Here is a 20,069-nt window from a genome sequence, read left to right as displayed (position 1 = left end):
GGTACCACCTAGTGGGAGAAAGAAAGTGTACGCCAAATTATTTAGCGTGCGTTCACACTTGTCCTGGTTTGAGAGCCCCTTAGTCTCCTGATGTAGACTTAGTGTGGTCCTGTTGTGGTCCTGGTCTTTCTCAAATTTAGTTCCACGTTTAGTCCCAGTTGTGTCCCATGTCTGAGTGTGCGGATTCAACTTTGTGTTCATACTTGGTCAAACTATGGTGTTCTTTCGTGCAAGTATGAACCATGGCGCTATGAACGCACCCGCCAGTGCATGGCGCTTTGTCGTCATCTAGTGGTGAGGCTGTGTAACTGCAGCATCACCGTGGAGTTTGTTTACATTTATAGACTACTTGCTTAACAAACTATTAACCACCTGAAAGAATAAGGAACATGTAGTTAAAATTAATGTTTTATTTCAAACCAAACAAAAAACATATTTGAATTTGTAGTTTGAAGTTGTAATTCTCAAAAAGTCTTTGCATTTATTGTCCCAAACACCTCACAGGTCATATTGACGTGGTCAGTTATCTGCTGTTTAAACTCAGCACACTCCGTTAGTTGCCACATTGTAAACCTGTTGCATAGTTTACATCAGTAGTAAAACAATACTGTAACTGTAAAATATTTTATCTTTTTTCACTAACAGAGGACAAATACAAAACATTCATTTTCAAGCAAAATGGAGATGAACACTCCACAGCACCCTTTTCTCCTCTCTCATATCTGTAAGCAGCTCCTTGGATTCAAGTTTGACTAGGTTGTCATATTAAGAATCATAAGTGTCAAAGACACTATAAGATGAATACAATTGTGTAACTGAAAACACAGGACAAAACCGAATGCATAAAATTCATATTTTCCTTGAGGTATCAGCCCTATCTTTATATCCATATATTCTTTTATATTCTCTATATTCACAACAATCTTTTTTTAGTTAAAATTAAATGCAAATGCACTGTCGGTGGGTTTGTGCCAGAACCGGTTGTCTACAGGAAGTGCACTTGGGGATCTCTCACAGCCCCATATATTAGCTTCTCTAAAAACAAACTTTACCTCTCCCCTCATTGACATCTCTCTCATCTCAAAAACACAGGCTGTGAACAGCATATGTTCAGAGAAGCTATGTTCAGAGCAGTGACGGAAACCAGTAAATGGCTAAAAAGGTTTTTGTCCAATATTATTGTTATTATTCAGATTTTTCTTTGGCATCTGCCAGCTTCTCTGGCTCTGGCTCCTCCAATAAGGCTTGCTGTCTTTCTCTCTCCTTCACCAGCTGCACACCACAGTAGGTCACCATCAACACGGACAAAGTGGACAGAGGGAAACCTGTGAATAAACACAAGAAATTTAGTCACTAAACTTAAACTATTCCATGTCCAACAACATAACACAATTTTATGGAATACACTGCTGGCCTTACCTTTGAAAATCAATCTTCTTGCCACAAGTTTGGCAAACTCCAGGCTGTTGAGGGAGAGGACATTGTAGAGTACGATGGCCCAGAAGTTTGCAGCGTTGAACACACCCCTGATCCTGCGTGACATTGCCTCGCCCATACAATGCTGGGGGTCAAGAAAATAGTAAACAGCAACATACTGAATGTACATCATATATACTAGTATATATGTGTGTGTGTGTGTGTATTATATTACCTCAATGGTAGAAAATGGTGGAAGAGAGAACAGTTTAGCCACCCACAGCTCAAAGTTTAGACCGAAGCAGTTGAAGAAAGACCAGAGGTAAACCAGCTGACATGGCCCAAGCCACAAAGTGGTGATGAAGAAGGTGCAGAAAGTGGCCAGAAGCTCCTTGAAGATTTTGTCATGGTCTCCACCAATATAGTCATACACGTACCTATGAAACATTCTCATATTGAACAGCTAACTCACAAATTAAAACATGTTCCAGGACACTTTGAACACTCACTTGCACAGCCAATCATTGATGCCTCTGTCAAAGTGCCTGGGGAGAAAGATGTGGACCATACCATTACATTTCATGTGAATACAAATGATTATATAGTACATATAGAGGATGCTTACGTCTCAGCAAAGACATAAAGCATGGTGATACATTTGGGAGGCTGAGGAGGGTCCAGGTGGTCCAGAGTGGCAACAGTGTTAATGACACCAAACATGACAGCAGCTTTGATCCAGTCATACACCAGGTTAGAGTAAGCCAGACCAGCTGAAGGATAATTTCAAGTAACATTACAAAATAAACAAAGCACACAATTGATTACACAGCACCAACATGGTGCACTTTTACATACCCAGACACCAGTCCGAAAGCTTTCCAACCAGTTTCATGTCACTTGGGATTGTTAAAATGTACAGATAATGGAAGAAGACGTCCACCACCAGGATGACCCCAAGGTGCAGCAGGGCTTTACTGGTGATGTTCCACATCTCCCTCTCCTTACGTGTCAGCTTAGTGGTGGTGGCCTGTGTAATAATAAAGCATTTTTGTATTTATACTGATACCGTCAATACAGTCTGTTTTTGTGTAATTGCTCTACTCCTACACCTTACCTGTGCATGGTACCTGTCAAAAGTCATGATGGGTCCAAAGAAGAAGAAGGGGAGGTAGAAGTTGTATTTAAGTAAATCAGAGAAACTGTAGTTGCCTTCCTTCTTCTCACAGTTTTCCAGAGCGAAGCTCATACAGCGCATGATACTGAAGCCAACACCCCCATAAAACAGGATGTCCTGCAGGTCGAAGCTGCCTGTCACCAGTGCTTCCTAAAACCGACCCAGGAATGTTCACAAAATTGATGATATCCAATACATTATGTTGAAAACAGTTAAATGGGAAAGAAGAATTTATAATAAATAATAAGCCAGTTATGATGTGTTTACACTGACAGGGTTTCTGTGGAGTTTCAGCTGTTTCCTGTCATTAGTCGTTCACTTGTGCCCTGTCTATTATTCATGTTCATGCTGCCTCTTCTTCCTCAACTCACCTGCCAGGAATTATATGGCTCTAACTTAATGGAAGCCAAAGTGGTGAGGCCTGCAGCAAACACCAGCCACTTCTGTTTGACCAGAGCAACGCTGTAAAGCACCAGGCAGTGGGACAGCACCAGGGCCATGTAGGTCCATCCCATAGTCACTAAAACAGCCAAAGCTCCATATAGACCAAAGATGAAGGATCTGTGCTGTGGGCAAAGAGAGACCAGAGTCAAATGTGTCTTTTATTACATAATTATACATAATAGAGGGACAAAACTATATCACAACAATTGGATGGACATTTAAAAATGAACACATGATTTGAAAAAAACAATTTGAAAAAGAACAAATGGTATGAATGCAGACTGTATGCATAAACTGCATGCATGTTTTATTGTTACCTTACATCCATCTATACCAATCTTCATAGTAAACATGAAATAAGACAAAAAGATATTTAAAACACAATTAATTGTTTTAAATATGATACATACATGTACAATGACACAAATTACTAACTCACAATACAGAACTAAACATGTGTACACCTTGAAACAGGATACATATAAACACACGCCATTACAGACAACACCAAATTTACAAATGTGTCACTTAAATTGATGTGTCTTGATTTGTATGAATTTTTAAAAAAAAAGATGGTTTAGGAAAGAATGTATTTCACTTTCAGGTTATTTGCAAAAGGTAACTATCATTACACAAAAACGTGCAAGCTCTCTGTGAATATAAACACATGCACGCACCTTTGGAGCCACGATAGTGAAGATTTTGGCGAAGATGACATGACCAGTGAGAGCAAAGAGAATATGGTTGCGGAATGTAGCGAACCACATCGTCCACTCAAAGTCTGCTGCATCCTGTGAAGAACAAGCAACATCATAAGATTAAGTCTCATGTTACAACAGGCTTATAAATATGTAATATGGACAGAAGCCTACCATTTTCCTGCCAAAATAATGCCATCCCGGCTGTACACTGTCTTTGAAGGCCTTTCTGTTTACATTCTCTGATCAGACAAAACAGCAGAGGTCATAAAACAAAAGGACGCTGAGTGATGAGTGCCCCTGTGCATCAAAGTACATAATGTAACTGATAGGTTTTTCCATGTAATGATTTTAAGTGTTTGACCTATTTGTATTATGTAACTCACTGGGGCACTCTATGTGTTTTGAATGTGGTCTTCTATCATTGTCAATAACTCTTAGAGATTGACTTACCGTTGGGGCAGACTAAAACACATTTTTTATGATTTAGTTATCTTTATAATGGAAAAGCATAAAGACATTCCTAAGATGAAACTTGCAGAATATATTGAAATGCTGTGTTTGTGTTGATTAATAAAGGGGAGCAATTTTGCAGGTACCAAACAAAGTGACTAGAACTACAGAGGCTGTAGTGTCAGTGTGACCATTTTAGGACATATGAAGTCAGGGCGAGAGAGAGTAATTGGTGCAAACCAGTGAATAACAATACGCCTCAGTGAGTGACAGACCGTGCCATTCACTGGGTTACTCTGAAACCACTGCTTTACATTCCTGATAGGGGCTTTAATTAGCTCAGTGTGTCACCACATTCAAACACATCCATTGGGAAAGTTATCACAATTATGTAATCCATAAATATCTCTAACATGAGCAGAAAGCGATGGACTCATTTTTCAGCTCTATATAACACTACTTAATATGTTGGTGAGGGTTAATTTAAATGTGGCATGTGGGCACCAGGTATTTTTAAGGCTGACGTGTGGACTCTGTATGTGCTTTAAATATTTCAGGATATGTCATACACTCACCACTTGAAGCCTCGAGTATCCAACTGCCTGCCCATATCAAGGCCCCGCCCAGCACAGCAGTGTAGAGATACAGTTCATATCTGGGGAGAGCAGCCTTAATCCCCATGGTTTCTCTGCACACAGGAGTGAGTGAGCCTGTTACACTAATAGCCTACAATAGCATATACAATACAGTTTTACTCAGCAAAGGCTGGATGTGTTAGACTAGACTGTTAAAACGGAAATGAGTGTGAAATAATCATGCATTGTTTCACCATTAATGCATTAATACTGACTAAACCAGTTTGAAAATGTGTGTGAATGACTGAACATTTGTGAAGTTATTTACCAAGTGGGTTGGGTTAAAACAAAGATTTAAAGTGCATCTAGTTACTTATAGCCTAAAGCTGTTTAACAACATGTATATATATTTTAGGTACATATTTCATTTAAAATTACAGTGACCACAAAGTTTTGTGAGCTGACATTTTACCATACGCCAAGAGAATGAGACAGGCACTTAAATAGGTCTGCAGTAGAGTGGCTCCTCAGAATCAGCCTCGTCAGCTGCGCAACTCTACCCCTCCTTCCTATTATAGCTCTCACAGTTGGTCTTGCTGTACACAGCGCGCAGCTGCAGTGCTATGTGATCCATGTAAGAGGCGCTTGGGACTGACTTCAAGAATAATTAGCCTTGACTGTATGTCCACAAATGGTGTGTACAGAACAAGAAATCATACTTTGGCTGCCGCAGAATAGGCCTATGTTTATTATCAGGCAACATCAACTTTGTTTGTGGTGCGCACTAGAACTTTACGGTGCTGGATCAAATCTAATCCCTACCTCAACCATGTCTGCGCGCCCCCAGCAAAGCGCCATGCATACAAATGTGATTTGCTTTCCCATGCACACAGACACAAACACATTGGCCGGTGCGATTTTTAATCGTTTAACTTAATTAAAACACTCTCTTTTACTAACCTTGCATCGACTTAATTTTTTTGACGGTGTGTGTGGAGTTTGTAGTCCGGTTCTTGAGTTATAAAAAAGAAAATATATCTTAAAGGGGTATGAAGGAAGAGCAGGTTCACTTCATCCGTCTTGGGGGCTTGCCGCTGCTGCTCGCCAGCCTGGGCCAGTCAGGATGTTGCGGACTCACAGCGGGAGGAGGTGGGGGATATATTTATCCTTCACTACAGCTCCGCAATGAGGGGTGGTCCACAGCACAGTCAGTACAGTAACAGTGGAGGAGGCTACTAGGAGTAAAGCATCAGTGAAAGCATCCATTCTTGTATTTTCTTTTTTAATAAGGCGAGTGAGGCTAATGTTCGCACCATCACTGACATAACATAACAGACTACAGGTAGGCCTAAATAATATAAAAACAGGCATACAATTAACAGGCTGTGAGTGCAGTGCAGCGTTTAAGAGCACCCACGCAAACATCAGTCGCTCACTTCATCAAAAAAGAGCAGTCTTTGTGTAGACTGTGTCACTTGGGGGCGCCACTGTACCTCGAATTAAACAACCTCACGATACATCAATTTGCCATCTCTAGTGTAGTGCAGAGCTTAAATTATTTATTCTGTCAGCTTCAGTGAAGAAGTACACACGACACGTGTATTAACTGATGTCACTTTGAGGCAATTCATTCCAATTTATCAAGGAAGGAAAAACACTGTAATTAATAGCTTGTTGAGGTCAATAAACTTTAACACAAAATGAAAAACATACCCTATATAAGCTTATTACTTACTGTTACTAAAGGTTTTTGCTACATATTTCTGGTATAGTTACTGCTCAAATGAATTACAGTATTTTTACTAGAAGGTTATTATAATTTATGTTATATATTTATATTTTATTATGGTTTCAAATTAAATTTGGTAGGGTACATAAAATTAGATTCTAAAATGGTAGTAAGCCAACGACAAAAGACAAGTGTTGCAGATCTTTACACACAGCAACGATAGGGGGTGTCAGTGAACCTCAAAACAATAATGTTTACATTAATTCACAACAATAATGTATACCTGTAAATGAATTAGGCTCTTTGAAAAGACAAGGATCTTTGAATAGCCTAATTGATGCTTGAAACAAACTTTTTTTAAATATTTGAACATTGAAAAAATAAAACCCAGATCAGATTTTAAGAACAATCTTCTGTATCTGTTAGATAATTTTCTTAATGCATGAATCATCCATGTTGCCTAGAGTGATTGTAAAGGAGTGTTTTCTGTGGTTATTATTTAAGTGGTTATTTTGAACCAGGTGTAAATTGAGTTAACGGCATGTTTTTGTTTTAAGGGTTTCTGAACCTTGGATTGAACATCTCTCTGACTTCCTGTAGTTTACAGAGTCGTTTTGTGACTGGCACAGCGTAGCCGTACATTTGGATCATCTGAGCTTCACGGCTAACACTAACTTGCTAACAAGGCTAGTTGCTAACTTTAGCGAAGGGTTGATGCGGCGTATTTTTTTCTTTAAGTTACATACAGTTATTTTTTTACTCTAATAGATTCGTTTGCATGTACGCCAATTTGCGCCGGGTCATAAATGACATTCCCTGTCTGGCTTCCACACACCCCCGTGCTTGCTGGCTGGCTAACCCCGCTGCCACAACACTGCGCCTCGGACAGACGGTGACGCACGGCGCTAGCTCCGAGCTCCCATCTTTAAGCTAACATTAGCACACGAAGAAAGCGCGCTAGCACGGATACGCTCTGGGAAACAAAGCCGCAAAAATCACCCGCCTAAATGGACCACATGTCCATAATAACCCAGGTTTCAAACCCGAAGGAGGAGGAAATATTAGCCTTTAACCAAGATAAAGGTAAGAATAAACTGACTGGACACTAGTTTGCCACTGGTAGCGTGCTAGTCACTTTCACTTCTAACATTAGCTCACACTTGTTAGCTGTCTTGCACAAGAGATTGGTCTACTTGTTAAATGCTTTAATGCTGTTTAAAAACAGCACAGTTCATAGTTTATGAACTTGAGATGCAACAAGTTTGTATGAGCGGCTCTTTGGGGGTGTGCTTATGAAAATGCATCACTTTGCAAGGCGTATCTGGGTGTAGTAGTGAGAGTGCGTTGTATCGTTATTTATTTTGCTTGTTGAGTTATAATTTAGCTTTTCCAAAACTCTGTTAGCCCTCACAGTGTACACTTCAAGCTGTCAGTATGACAGACGATTGCTTATGCTTTTTGTGATGGTCTTTGACCTAGTAGCACCAGCTTTGAACCGTCAAAGCAATAGCTGGTTTGGGAATCTGTCATTTTTACAGCGTTTCACATGAGTAAAGAAGTACATGTTGAGCCCACATAGGCTGTATGTTTCTGACCGAAGACAACAACAACAAAAACAACCTGGACTATACACTGGCATAACTAATCACATTCTTCGTTGTCTTGTCGTAAACATTTAAACGTATCTAAACTATACTGATTAAAAAAAAAAAAATCAAACAGTAAATATTTGTGGGACCATGCATTTATAGGAATACAAAAAAAAAAAAAACGTTGACATCTTGCATATAAAGCTAATAATGTGTTAATTTGTTATGTTTTCAATTAACCTTATGATGAATATATAATTGTAACATTTGACTCGTTAGTAAATGTTCATGTTTGTGCTGACGGTTACCACTGGTAGCATCTAAATACAGTCTGGGGGAGTCTGAACTTCAGATGCCCATTCACTGACATTCCTCAGGGTTCTTTGACAGTTTCCGGGTCACCAAAGTCCCAGAAATCTGTAACTGTATCATAGAGTCAAACCTTACTTAACTCTGAGTCCATTAGTAATATGAGCACTCAAAGCACAACAATAATACATTTGCCTCTTGGCGTTAAACACCACCACCCTCTATGTCCTGTGTTGTGTGAAAAAGACCTGTTACAGAGGTAATTGGGTTTTTCATGTCATCATTGTAAACCATGATCTTAATATTTATTTTGACTAAGTTTTCAACATTATAGGTGAAAGTTGTGATTAGCATGGATCTTGAATGAATACCAGCTAACAATACAAGAGGAGTGGCATTTAATGTTGTGGATAAGGGGCAGAATTTTACAAAGATAATAGTGAATTCTTGTTGCTCTTTATATTTGTTTTCTACTAAATCTACTAAAATTATCCACTTTTATCTTTATTCTGTTCATGTCATGACTTTGTACACAATTACAGTGTAGTAAAGAGAATGTTGAAAGAATGCCTTGATTTGCATTTATTTCTGATAATCTCTCAAGGGTTAAAGCAATCTGCAAGAAGATTACACAGATTACAATCTGTTTGCTAGAATCTAGAGGATTATGCAGGAATACAGTAATTACTACAGTATTGCTTACTTGACTAACATATAGCACAACTTGACTTTAATAGCTCCATTATCAATCTTGTTAATCCTTCCTACACCTCCACTTTGAAAAGTTATAAAAAATGATTCCCATGAGGTAATTTACTTTTGGTTAAAGACACATATAGATATATTGTTGTTGTGCATGTTGTTTTGGGTTTTCTTGTTTTGCCCATCTGTCTGTGTGAGAAGGATTTTTGGAGTTTGACAGGTGACGGTGGTGATAGTGCTTTGGTTAACCAGGCTCCAGTTTGTCTGGACAGAGCATGACCACCTTTGGCCAGTGTGGCTCAGCCTGTGGCCTTACGACATGTGTCTCCTGTTTGAACACTGTTTTTTGCTGCCAAGCTCCAGCCTAAATTTAGAGCCTCTGGCCTGTGGTCCGGGGCACCACTGACCTCACAGTCAGTATAACTTTTCACAGATGACAACAATGACTATTATTTCACCATGTCTCATATTCTTAACCACTATGATTCACAGGTTAGTTTAGTAAAACTGCAGGGAACAGTATGAAACTCTATGTAGTTGTCTCATATTAACAGTTAAAAGAGATTGCTGTGATTGTGGAGAGTGACACTTTATTTCAAACAAAAACAAATGGGTACAAATTCAACCCGTTGTTTCACCCCTTCCGTCTCATAAAGCTCCCTCGTTCTACAGACTCTATTGGCCCCCTGTAAGAAATCTATTTTTACCCTGACATGCTATATGTAGTTGCCCTTTGTGTTTGAGGGAGGGCTCTGTTATTAGCATGTCTTACTGGGCAGTAGGTCAAAAAAGTGGCACTAATTGTTCTAAACAAATTCTATAAGTATAAAGTTCAAACTTAAATATAGAAGGTAATGTTTTATAGGGGTGTGCATCATATGTGTATCATGATTCACATGTCACGTATATCCACATACATCCCCATACTAAATCAATGGATGATATATTGTGATTTATCAATAATTACTTCTAATAATACAGTCAACTACACCTTCAAGAGAACACAATTGTATGAAATATAATGTTGTTTTTTTTAATGCTGAGAACAATGGATGTAACTAATGAATTTTTGTGAAAAATATTATTTAAAAAATCAATTCGGATGCATTTTGAATCGTTTCGAGAATTGTGCAATGAACTATCACGATATATCACCGAATCAATTTTTTTCTTACACCCCTAATACTTTAGTTGTTGTTTGCTCCTTTTGCGGCAGATTTTGATTGAGTGATTTGATTGATTGAATTTCTTTATACCCTGTCTGTTTAATTTGAAAAATCAATTAGACTTGTCCAAGCTTTCACTCTTTATGTACTTTTCTTTGCGTAAAAACACTCTGCTCGTCTTGTTTAGTTGTTTAAGTCAGCAGTCCCTCCTCTCTGTCATTATCTCAGAGGGCCACACAAACATCAAGATGCAGGAGTACAATGCAAGAAAGCAGATGTTATTGAACCACATCTATACTGTAACAACTTTTTTTTATGTTGTTTTTTTGTCAGATGACTTCTTTTTTTCTACCCTTGTCTTTGTGGCAGTACCTGAGTCTCACTGCTGAAATCAGTGAAGCAGCTGTTTTTAGTTGAGAGGAAAAAGCTGATGACTGCTCTATACTAAATGTGAGAGTTTGTTCAGATGGTTGAAAAACTGATGATTGTTGGATTTGAAAAATGTATAATATTTCTAGTCAGAGTTACAAAAGTAAAAGTGATTATTCTACCCTTTTGAGAGGGACCTGGCTGCAGACCTTTACCTCCAGAACCCTCAAGTGACTTATCTCCATCAGCAGGTCCCTAAAAGTAAAAAAAAAAAACAGCCCCCTTGTTAAAAGTGAACGTCGACGATTTCCTGCCTTAAAGATACGTCCAAACTCATTTCCAAAACATAATCATTAAAGAATCATGTCTAATGTTAACCAGACTGCAACACATGCCTGTGTGATTTGTATTTAGGACATTGTAGGCCACATGCTGATAAATGTGTAATGTTTGTGACATCTTTTTAAACTGCTGTTTTCCCTATACAAGCAGAGTGGAGCAAATTTCATTTTAATGAATTTATAATTAGGACACTGGATTGGCAATTTAAATTATAATCTTTGGAGTGCTAATAAGTGCAAAAAATGAAAAGAGCTTTATCATCTTTAATAACATTTAATGGCAAATTAAGGTAACAACTAATAAAAAGTGTAATTAAATTGCTTATAGAGCGTAAAATAAAAAATAAAGTAGGGACATGTTGGTGGAGGTGCGTCCTGTTAGAGGTCTGCTGGGTTGGGTTCTCTGGGTGGAGGTCTGCAGCCAGACTCTTGGCTCTTTCAGACATTTCCAGGGATGTTAATCAAATGTCTGATGGACTGTTTGAATATTTTTGTCAATTTGTTGGGAAACAGTTTTGATTTTTTTTTTTTTTTTTTTTTTTTTTAAACATTACATTTTACATTTTCAACAGTGTCAAAATCTCATAACATAATTTCTTTGAGAACAGTTTGGGAGTAGTAATTTCACATTCCTCATTAATGGAGTTTTTAATTTTGTTTATGAGAGAGAAAGTTAAAACATGAGATTGGCAGGTTGATTACTGCAGCGTCAGCAGTTAGATGTTCTGAGCCATTTCTGAGTTCTCTGCTTTCACCTGTCCAAAGGTCCAGACTCCAGAGTGAACAAGAACCTGAATACTCAAGACTGAAAAGGGTCTCCTGAAGTCACAGGAGGCTGGGTGCTTTCTTGGGGAGGGGATGAGGAGCTCTCAATAGAGCTGCTGCTTGTATGTGAGGAGTCAGCAGTGTATTATTCCTCTATGTCTTTGCCACTCTGTTTACATTGCAGTAATATTGTTTTGGTTTCATTTTACAACAACCTTTTCTGATTCTGACGTTTGCTCAAAGCACTCGAGGAATAGAAATGGCTGTATGGGTTTGAGCCAAAGAAGTGTCTTGGATGAGGGAAGTCTGTTTGTCTTTGCTCCTCTGCAATACAGTCTCACAAAAGCACTTGGAGAGCAGACTGGATAAATATGTAACTTAACACCAACTAATATTAACCTGTGTAGTGTTTTGTTATGATTGAGAGTTCAATTGAGCCACCTCAATTAAGACCAACACTGAAGAAAGAAAAGAATATTGTGATGTACATATGACATGAGACTTCAGAAACCTGTAGTATTTAAATTTTTTAAATCTCAGTATAGAAACTTAATTTGCAGACAAAGTGCCAGTGCACAAAGACATAGCACGTCCATTCTTACAAAGATCATCACAAATAACAAATGGGTTTATATCAAGTCTGCACATTAAAATGGTCTATGCAGTCTGACTTAATCAGTGAGAGGATGCTGGATGTGGCCCTCTTTGTCCTGATCAGAAGGGACATGGTCTGCTGCCTGACGGTAATGGGCTGTACTGTGAGTTTAGATTGTAAATGTGCCTTTTCTAGAGCGGCAAATTTAATTGCAATCAAATTAAAATCTCAGTTTGATTGGACACAATTAGAAAATAGCAAAAGCTGTAGTTTTTGAAGTATCATAATTTCCCACAAACAACTAAAACAATAAACAACTTACTTCAGGATAAAAATGGCAAATCCTGTAGTGTAGGTCTGTACCAACATGTTCTGATGTGATTCTTGTATTAGTTTGTCAGTTCATATTTGTTCTTTCTGTCTTTTTTTTTTTGTAAATTTTTCTGGACTCGTTTAAAATTTGAATTTCGAACAGAAATTATTAAAATACATATCACAAATCTAATTGCAGTGCTTATCAAAAAAATCACAATTACACATTTTACTTAAAAATACATTTTTTTAATTGTCTGAGTTCAGAGTACTGGCAACATTGAAGATGCAGACAGACATAGAGACACATAGAGACATAAAGCCACATCTCTGCTGGCCCACACTTTGAAAGCATTCTTAGTCTTGAAGACCAGAGGGCCGAGTGGGTAGAGAGGAATGCACCCTTGTATAGCCTCCTCTGCTCAGACTCGGGGCCTCCTCCTCCTCCTTGTGCATGTCCAGGCTGCTTCAGTCACTCACCTGCCAGCTCAAACTTGGGAGGGAATAAAGCATGCTTTCAAAATGGAGACCTGTGGGCCAATCCGCTCACAGAAAGGCAAGACGGGGCAAATGAAACGAGGAGGAGTGTGCAGCTCTCAACTTGTCACTATTAATAAGTCTTATTTAGGCCCCACGCCATAGTTGTGGTATGAGAACTGAGCTGAACTGATAATAACTGAAGCTCTTTCTGATCAATGCTTCTACCAAACCTCAGTCAGTCCTCAAAAAGACCAACACACACTACAGGATGATTTGTCCGATTTAAGCCCCCATGGTGGGGGCGTTACCCGACTTCGTCAAAGATTTTTTATCTGCTGCGCTTCTTGTGTGTGGTGTCAATTCTGAGCTGCTTTCATATCTTAAGTACAAAACATCACTATCACTGCACCAGCCAATGAAACAGCATCAGGGTTAGAGGGGATGTCTAGTGCACTCTAGTTTGATAGTACATAGCTTTTAGCATTGTGCTTGGGGGATTGGAAGATTTAAAATTTTATAAGATTCTCCTCATGCCTGTGGTGTGCGCTTTTTGTCATATGTTTAAAAATTGCTTAAGACTGAAAAATCCTGTAGTGTGTGGGGAGACTTTACAAACTGTTAATAAGTATAGGAATGTTACTGTCCTCGCTAAAGGTCCGTCCAGACCGCAGAGTCAAAAAACGCCCCAGACGCCTCTATTTGCATTGGAGTTTAGATGCCCCTGACACGTGTCTTGGACGCCGTGGACAAACGGGAGAAAAATACTCGACGCACATCTGTTGCCCTGAAAACAAGTGCCAGGTCCCGGTCTTTTCCCGGAACGGTATCAGACCAGGCTGAGAGAGTGACACTAGTTTATTACACAAAAACATCAGCGGAGGTGATCGGCTCGGCGGCTGCGGCGTATGTATATGTATACTTCGCTAATGACACTGGATCGTCCTGGTCTAGTCCTGGCTAGTCCTGGTTTAGTCCTGGTCCAGTCCTGGTGATCGGCTCGGCGACTGCTACATGTATATATTTATACTACACTAATTACACTGGTCTAGTCCTGGTCTAGTCCTGGTCTAGTCCTGGTCCTGCTGTAGTCCTTAGCGGCATATATATTTATGCTCCGCTAATGTTTGTGGCTCCCGCTTCGGTCCTCGGGTCTTTCTCTTTCTTCTGGATAATAACATTGCTACGTCAATGGATAGTCGTCCCTGATTGGTTGACGTGGCGCGTCTGAAGTGAAAAGTTCCTCATTTTCAACTTCTGATGCTGATACCCTGAACGCGCTTCTAGAGTGTCAATGCCAGAATGCTCAAGATGCACTGCGTCAACGTCAAATTCACACTGTGCTGACACCCGAAGACGCACCCCAGAAGCGCCCTAGATGTACGTCCACATAGACTTTGCATATAAACTGGTCGCCTTGATGCCCCGGTCTGAACGGACTGTAAAAGTAATTCCTATCTAAGATGTACCCATGATGCCAAATTCACTTAACATTTTATAAGTTTACAGATTAAATTCACAACCATCTTCCATATCTTATTTCTGCAGCATCACAGTCCAAAAGCAGCTTGAAGAAGCAGAGGAATCGGAGCATCTTCAGCACATTATTTTGCTGTTTCCGAAATTACAATGTTGAGCCACCAGCTGCCAACTCCAACACCAGCGCCCTGCCTCCACCGGTCGAGGAGAACGGATCCCCTCCCAAGGTGTGCTGCCTGGACAAACCCCTCCACTTCTCCCATGTTTGACTTCTGAATCTGTAGATTATTTCACCTATGTTGTAGCTTTTGTCTCTTTTGTGTTATTGACTTGAAGCTCCCTTTTTGTGAAGTGTTTAAATAGTTCTTTCTCCCCTCACCTTATTTTTGTCTGTCCATGTCTATCTCTCTTGTGTTGTAGTGTGACCAGGTCGAGGTCATCCCTGTCCCTAGTGTATGTATTGCCTTTTTTCTGTTTCCTGTGCATGTGGCTGAGTGGGTTGGTGCCAGCACTTCCTGCTTGTGTGGGCTTCTTCTCAGCGTGCCTCACGGACACCAACCAGTGGTCCATATTGAGTCCAGCGTAGCATTCGGTGCTGAGACGGTCTAAAGGCCCTTGTGTTAAACGCTATCTGCATGGGTGATCCGCTGGTAACAACTTGTTGGCACTAATGACCGTACTTGAAAACACTCCACAAAAATGTTTGTGGTCATTATGTAAAAAGCCATACTTCCAGTTTGCCATACTGTTTTACTACTTTTAAATGGTGTAATGGCAAATCAGTATATTTGGGCTGTTGTTGATTAACTGTACATCATTTCAGCCTTGCTCGATAAATGTCATTGGTACAGCATGGAGCATTGTTGCATGGAATAGGGACAATCCTTACCGCTAATGCTGGTGACAACCTGTGTTGTATAATTTCATAATTGAGGGTATATTAGGCAATTTAATTCAAATACACTAAAACTGCCTTTGCAATGATCAGTTTGAATAATGTCTTTAAAGATTCTTTAATATCATAATTATCTCGTTGTCTGTCAATTTTAGCTTTGGTCTATGGTATATTTCTTCTGCTCACCCTTAAATGTAATTGGCTATCTCTCTATTTCTCTAACACCTCACATTCCTCTTCATTCACTTTGTTTGTTTTCTGATATATCTCTGTAGCCACCAGCCAAATACCTCCTGCCAGAGATGAAGATTTCTGATTATGGCAAAAAGTGTGTTGTGATAGACCTGGATGAAACTCTCGTCCACAGCTCATTTAAGGTAAAGGAGCGGTTCAGGTCAGCCTAGTGTAAGTAACTTTGTATTACTCTGGTACACTGAAGAGTGGAGCAGTTTAAATGTGGCTAAAAAGACTGGTAGCTGCTAACATCGAAGTGGGATAACTGCATAGTGAAGGCAGTTTGAATGATAAATTATTTGAAATTGTCTTGCAAATAGTGAATGGATTTTAAAATGACCTAAATGTTTTTAATTACTCATGTGCAAAGTAACACATCCCAAGGTATGTTTTAATAAGGAAACGTACTAAGCAAAAAACGAAGCAAAAAAACAATGTCGTACTATATTTGATATTTGTCTGACTGACATGACCTCTGCTGGTAAATAAATAATGAATTTTTGCTTTTGTTTCACTTTTTTTTTTTAGCCTATAAGCAACGCTGACTTCATTGTTCCTGTGGAGATTGATGGCATAGTTCATCAGGTATGTCTTGTCATGTAGAGACTTTTTCACTATTGTTAATTACATTTACAGGATTCATGAGGATGGAAAAGATAGAGGCGGTGATCCAGTTCAAGTAATCCAGGATAGGCTGTGTGTTCCTGATTAGCCTATTCATGATTACTTGCACTGGATGGCAGCCACTGATCCTGCTTGTGTGGGGAGAAATGTGTATTCCTTTTACATTTTTGTAGTGAGCTTTACTACTGTATGCTGTGTATTATGTTTGTCAATTGATATTTTCTAAGTAAATAAACACAATTTAGTTGTATTTAGTTGTAACTGGTTATACACCAAAATGCTACAGTTAACTTGAATTTTGTTGTTCCAGGTGTATGTACTGAAAAGGCCCCATGTTGATGAGTTTCTTCAAAAGATGGGAGAGCTTTTTGAGTGCGTGCTGTTTACAGCCAGTCTTGCTAAGGTATGGTTCAAATATTTTCATTGGCTCTTTTGTCTCCTCTATAGTTGTTTTCATTTTCACACCACTCTGCTTCACTTTCTATGTCTTTTGCATCTTGTACAAAATGCATGGGTAAGTTTATGAAGGGACTTGTACCTGCTGTAGTGTTGCAGTAAAGTCGGTAGCGGTCAGTTGTGCATTTGGTAATAGAGTAGAAAATTGTCAATCTTCAGTTCTTTATTAGTGTGCATGTTTCTGAATTTGTCTTTGTCTAAATGCAGTATGCAGACCCTGTGGCCGATCTGCTGGACCAGTGGGGTGTGTTCAGAGCGCGGCTCTTCAGAGAGTCCTGTGTTTTTCACAGAGGCAACTACGTCAAAGACCTCAGCCGGCTCGGACGAGAGCTCAACAATGTCATCATAGTCGACAACTCGCCTGCTTCCTACATATTTCACCCTGAAAATGCTGTGAGTGGGATTTTCTGATACTGATAATGTGATCACATCACACCAGCAAATAGAGGCAGTTTTCTGTAAGAATATAAGATTTATCTTCTTCCTGTTCCTTTTGTTCATGCAGCAAAGACAAGGCAAATAATCGTAGAAATATCTATTTATGTTCATTTTCAGATTTTTTGTTGTTGTTGTTCTCCATAAATTGATGCCAACAAAATAATAGCATGCACAGTAAATAAATAATAATAAACAGTATGTTCAATATTTATTATTATTGTTATTATTATTGCTGTTATTGTTATTGCTGGTATTGTTATTAACATCTATATAGGGGTTAAATTATATTATGCACAATTGCCATCTCAGTAAATATCATCCAGCTATAACAAAAAAGACGACCATCTGGGTATTGTGTTTTTTAACTACATCCTGTTTCATTTTAGATAAATGTTTTGACTGTTTGTCTATTAAGATTTAATCTGGACTTGTTGCTAAGAAGGCAACTTCCACATCACTTCTAAGCACTTTCATTATACAGGACATCCCGCCATTCATCTTATACAAAAAAAGACTTAACTCTTTTCTAATGTTGCACCTGTTACAGGTGCCGGTGCAGTCGTGGTTTGACGACATGAATGACACAGAGCTCCTGGACCTGCTGCCTTTTTTTGAAGGACTCAGCAAAGAAGAAGAGGTATATGGCGTCCTGCAGAACCTCAGGAGCAGGTAGCAGGACGGACTTAAGCACCATGGCTGATCTGCACACTCCTCTGTGTCCTTCTGTGCCCTCAAACCTACGCCACACCTCTCGGACTCAGGCAGATCCTCCAAAACATGCCCCTTTTGTCACTGCCACAAGGGGGAGCCCTGGAGTCTCACTGTGGAAACCTATCTGCTCTTGGAGACTGGCCGTTGCCTCCCGAGTGCCATCAGAAACTCAAACTCCCAGAAGCACTGTCACTAAATCACATAAGAACAGAGCATCCTTGCTCAAGAATATTGGAGAAAATTACTAAGAGGATTGAACTCTGGTTTTTATTTCAAACATACAGAGTTTTAGTAACGGGAGAGTGCTTGTTTTAAAAACCAAAAAAGAAAAAGAACATTTTTGAAACCTCTTGTGATGCTACACAAGTCTGACAGATTTTGTCCTCGTCGTTGCTATGCAGGCAGTTTCTGGTGATAGAAAGGACTGTGACTCTTTTCTTACTGAGTAAAGTGCCTTGTCTGAAAGTAGTTTATATGAGGAAGTGTTTTGTACATGGCATATTTCAGTCTTCACAGAAAAATATGCTTTAAAGTGGACACAGAACTATCTTTATATAAAAGTTTGGCTTTAGTTTTGTGATCATCAACGCTGGGTAAACATCTTCATAGTATTCTTCCCCTCAGTTTACTTGTGCCATTATATAGATGTAACTTTGTTCTTTCTGCTTTCATTATTTGTAGGAATGTTGTATTTTATTTGATTTAGGAAACTGAATATGTTTGCAATGGCTATTTGAGAGTAGAATTAACATCTCAAAGTTCAGATAAAACTGTGCCATTACTCCTCTTGTCTTTTTGTGTTTTGTTTTATTTGCCAAATAAGGAAATTATTTTTGTCTTTACAAGGCTTTCAGTTCTAAGTGTTACATTTAGTAAGCATAACATTATTATAGGTTTATAATTTTGGATTCACTTGTATGTATTTGTTACTGTGTCCTATGTGGCTACCTGTATTTTCTTTGACAGAGTTGTACACAGATGCAAAGGTGTCCTACTGTTTAATTTGGTCTGACAGTGAATAGGTCTAGTGCCATGTTTTTGTACTTCTCATGAGGATATTGTAGGGGATTTTAGGATAGTGGTGGGTTGAGTTCAGATAGTGAAACTTTAAACTGCTCGTCACCTCAGTGCCTATGTTTGAGAGGAGCCACACAAACTGAATGCTGCAACATTAGCTACAACCACAGTGGCAATAATCCCTATGAAGGTACATCTGTTAACATTATGCCTTTGGTTCAGATCCAGTCCAGCTCATACTTAATGGATTTCAGTATTCCTTTTCATATATAGTGAGTTGCCACTTATATTATCTTTTAAATGAATGGTTGCGCAAACTAACTAAATTAACAATTGTTTTGTCTAAATCTTCAACCATGACAAAACTAAGTAAAAAAGTAAATACAATTATTAATTAGGTTTCCATTTTCTAGTATTCTGGTCGCTTAAATCTGTGAATCAAAATGCCATTTTATAATGTGAAATTAGGACGGCCTAAACCATTTCAGAAATGCAACCTGTAATCATTTGAACATATATTTGCTCTTTTACATTGTTGGTAGTGAGTGTTGTGCTCAAGGTGGTTCAGTGCAATGTCTTTTTCAAAAAATAGTTTGACTCTTCTCAACCTCCGTGGTCTCCTTTCTGACATTGTATCGGTCAGATTTTTCTACCCTCTTATTCAATATTTGGTTCAATATGTTGCATCACTGTCATTTTTCCTGTCTATGTTCCACCCTACAGTTTTTTTTCCTCTTGCCTTCAGTAAAATCTGAGTCAGGTCTTGTCCTCTCATGGGACATGCATGCGTGCCAGCACAAGCATTGTTTTTGTTTCACTCATTTTCACACAACTCATTTGCTTTGATTTAACACCGAAGTTCAGAAACACTTGAGTTTGAGGTCATTATTCTGGGACAGATTCACTTTCAAGTTTTCTTTTTAACACTTGTCACTTCTTGTTGGCTTTTTCTTTTGAGTGTTGGCCGCAAATTGTCATCCTGAGCATACTTTTTGGCTATTTCCATAATAAAAAAAAAAAATTCATTTGATCTCTTTGTCATGTCTTTTGTTTTCTAAATTCATAATTTTAAGCCAAGGCCAAAGAATCATTACTTCTGAC

The 20,069-nt window shown here is 38.9% G+C and overlaps 2 protein-coding genes across 4 annotated transcripts; one reads left to right on the top strand and one right to left on the bottom strand.

Moving 5' to 3' along the window:
• Positions 1-463: 463 nt before the first annotated feature.
• On the bottom strand, positions 464-5,977 carry hhatla (hedgehog acyltransferase like, a). 2 transcript variants are annotated; one of them, XM_020936111.2, is made up of 12 exons: positions 5,721-5,977; positions 4,761-4,873; positions 3,907-3,974; positions 3,712-3,825; positions 2,962-3,156; positions 2,531-2,740; positions 2,272-2,443; positions 2,042-2,186; positions 1,926-1,961; positions 1,652-1,853; positions 1,420-1,561; positions 464-1,325 (listed from the first exon to the last, which is right to left on the bottom strand). In XM_020936111.2, the coding sequence occupies exons 2-12, from the start codon at positions 4,864-4,866 to the stop codon at positions 1,186-1,188; spliced, it is 1,530 nt and encodes a 509-aa protein (XP_020791770.1). In that variant the 5' UTR covers positions 4,867-4,873; positions 5,721-5,977; the 3' UTR covers positions 464-1,185. The 2 variants fall into 2 exon arrangements, with proteins under 2 accessions (XP_020791770.1, XP_055008029.1); XM_055152054.1 differs by lacking the exons at positions 3,907-3,974; positions 4,761-4,873; positions 5,721-5,977 and having other exon boundaries at positions 2,962-3,151; positions 3,712-3,805.
• Positions 5,978-6,961: 984 nt separating this feature from the next.
• LOC110170390 (CTD small phosphatase-like protein) lies at positions 6,962-19,998 on the top strand. Of its 2 annotated transcripts, XM_020936031.2 has the most exons (8): positions 6,962-7,572; positions 14,663-14,820; positions 15,014-15,046; positions 15,764-15,865; positions 16,251-16,307; positions 16,657-16,749; positions 17,010-17,195; positions 17,788-19,998. In XM_020936031.2, exons 1-8 carry the CDS (start codon positions 7,497-7,499, stop codon positions 17,911-17,913), a joined length of 831 nt encoding a protein of 276 aa, XP_020791690.1. In that variant the 5' UTR covers positions 6,962-7,496; the 3' UTR covers positions 17,914-19,998. The 2 variants fall into 2 exon arrangements, with proteins under 2 accessions (XP_020791690.1, XP_020791691.1); XM_020936032.2 differs by lacking the exon at positions 15,014-15,046 and having other exon boundaries at positions 6,964-7,572.
• Positions 19,999-20,069: the final 71 nt, after the last annotated feature.

This window comes from Boleophthalmus pectinirostris, unplaced genomic scaffold, assembly GCF_026225935.1.
Source record: "Boleophthalmus pectinirostris isolate CB_2022bp ecotype Guang Dong unplaced genomic scaffold, ASM2622593v1 HiC_scaffold_16, whole genome shotgun sequence".
NCBI lineage: Eukaryota > Metazoa > Chordata > Actinopteri > Gobiiformes > Gobiidae > Boleophthalmus > Boleophthalmus pectinirostris.
Note: the sequence above shows the minus strand (reverse complement) of the source record. Positions and strands in the feature narration are given on the sequence as shown.

What these genes read in the sequence shown, in the direction of transcription:
- hhatla (XM_020936111.2), bottom strand. Translation starts at nt 4,866, where the DNA reads ATGGGGATTAAGGCTGCTCTCCCCAGATATGAACTGTATCTCTACACT. An exon ending in GATACTCGAGGCTTCAAGTG is followed by an intron (nt 3,975 to 4,760) that starts GTGAGTGTATGA and finishes TTGTCTGATCAG; the next exon opens with AGAATGTAAACAGAAAGGCC. An exon ending in GCTTTCGGACTGGTGTCTGG is followed by an intron (nt 2,187 to 2,271) that starts GTATGTAAAAGT and finishes ATTATCCTTCAG; the next exon opens with CTGGTCTGGCTTACTCTAAC.
- LOC110170390 (XM_020936031.2), top strand. Translation starts at nt 7,497, where the DNA reads ATGGACCACATGTCCATAATAACCCAGGTTTCAAACCCGAAGGAGGAG. An exon ending in AGGTCATCCCTGTCCCTAGT is followed by an intron (nt 15,047 to 15,763) that starts GTATGTATTGCC and finishes ATATCTCTGTAG; the next exon opens with CCACCAGCCAAATACCTCCT. An exon ending in TTGATGGCATAGTTCATCAG is followed by an intron (nt 16,308 to 16,656) that starts GTATGTCTTGTC and finishes TTGTTGTTCCAG; the next exon opens with GTGTATGTACTGAAAAGGCC.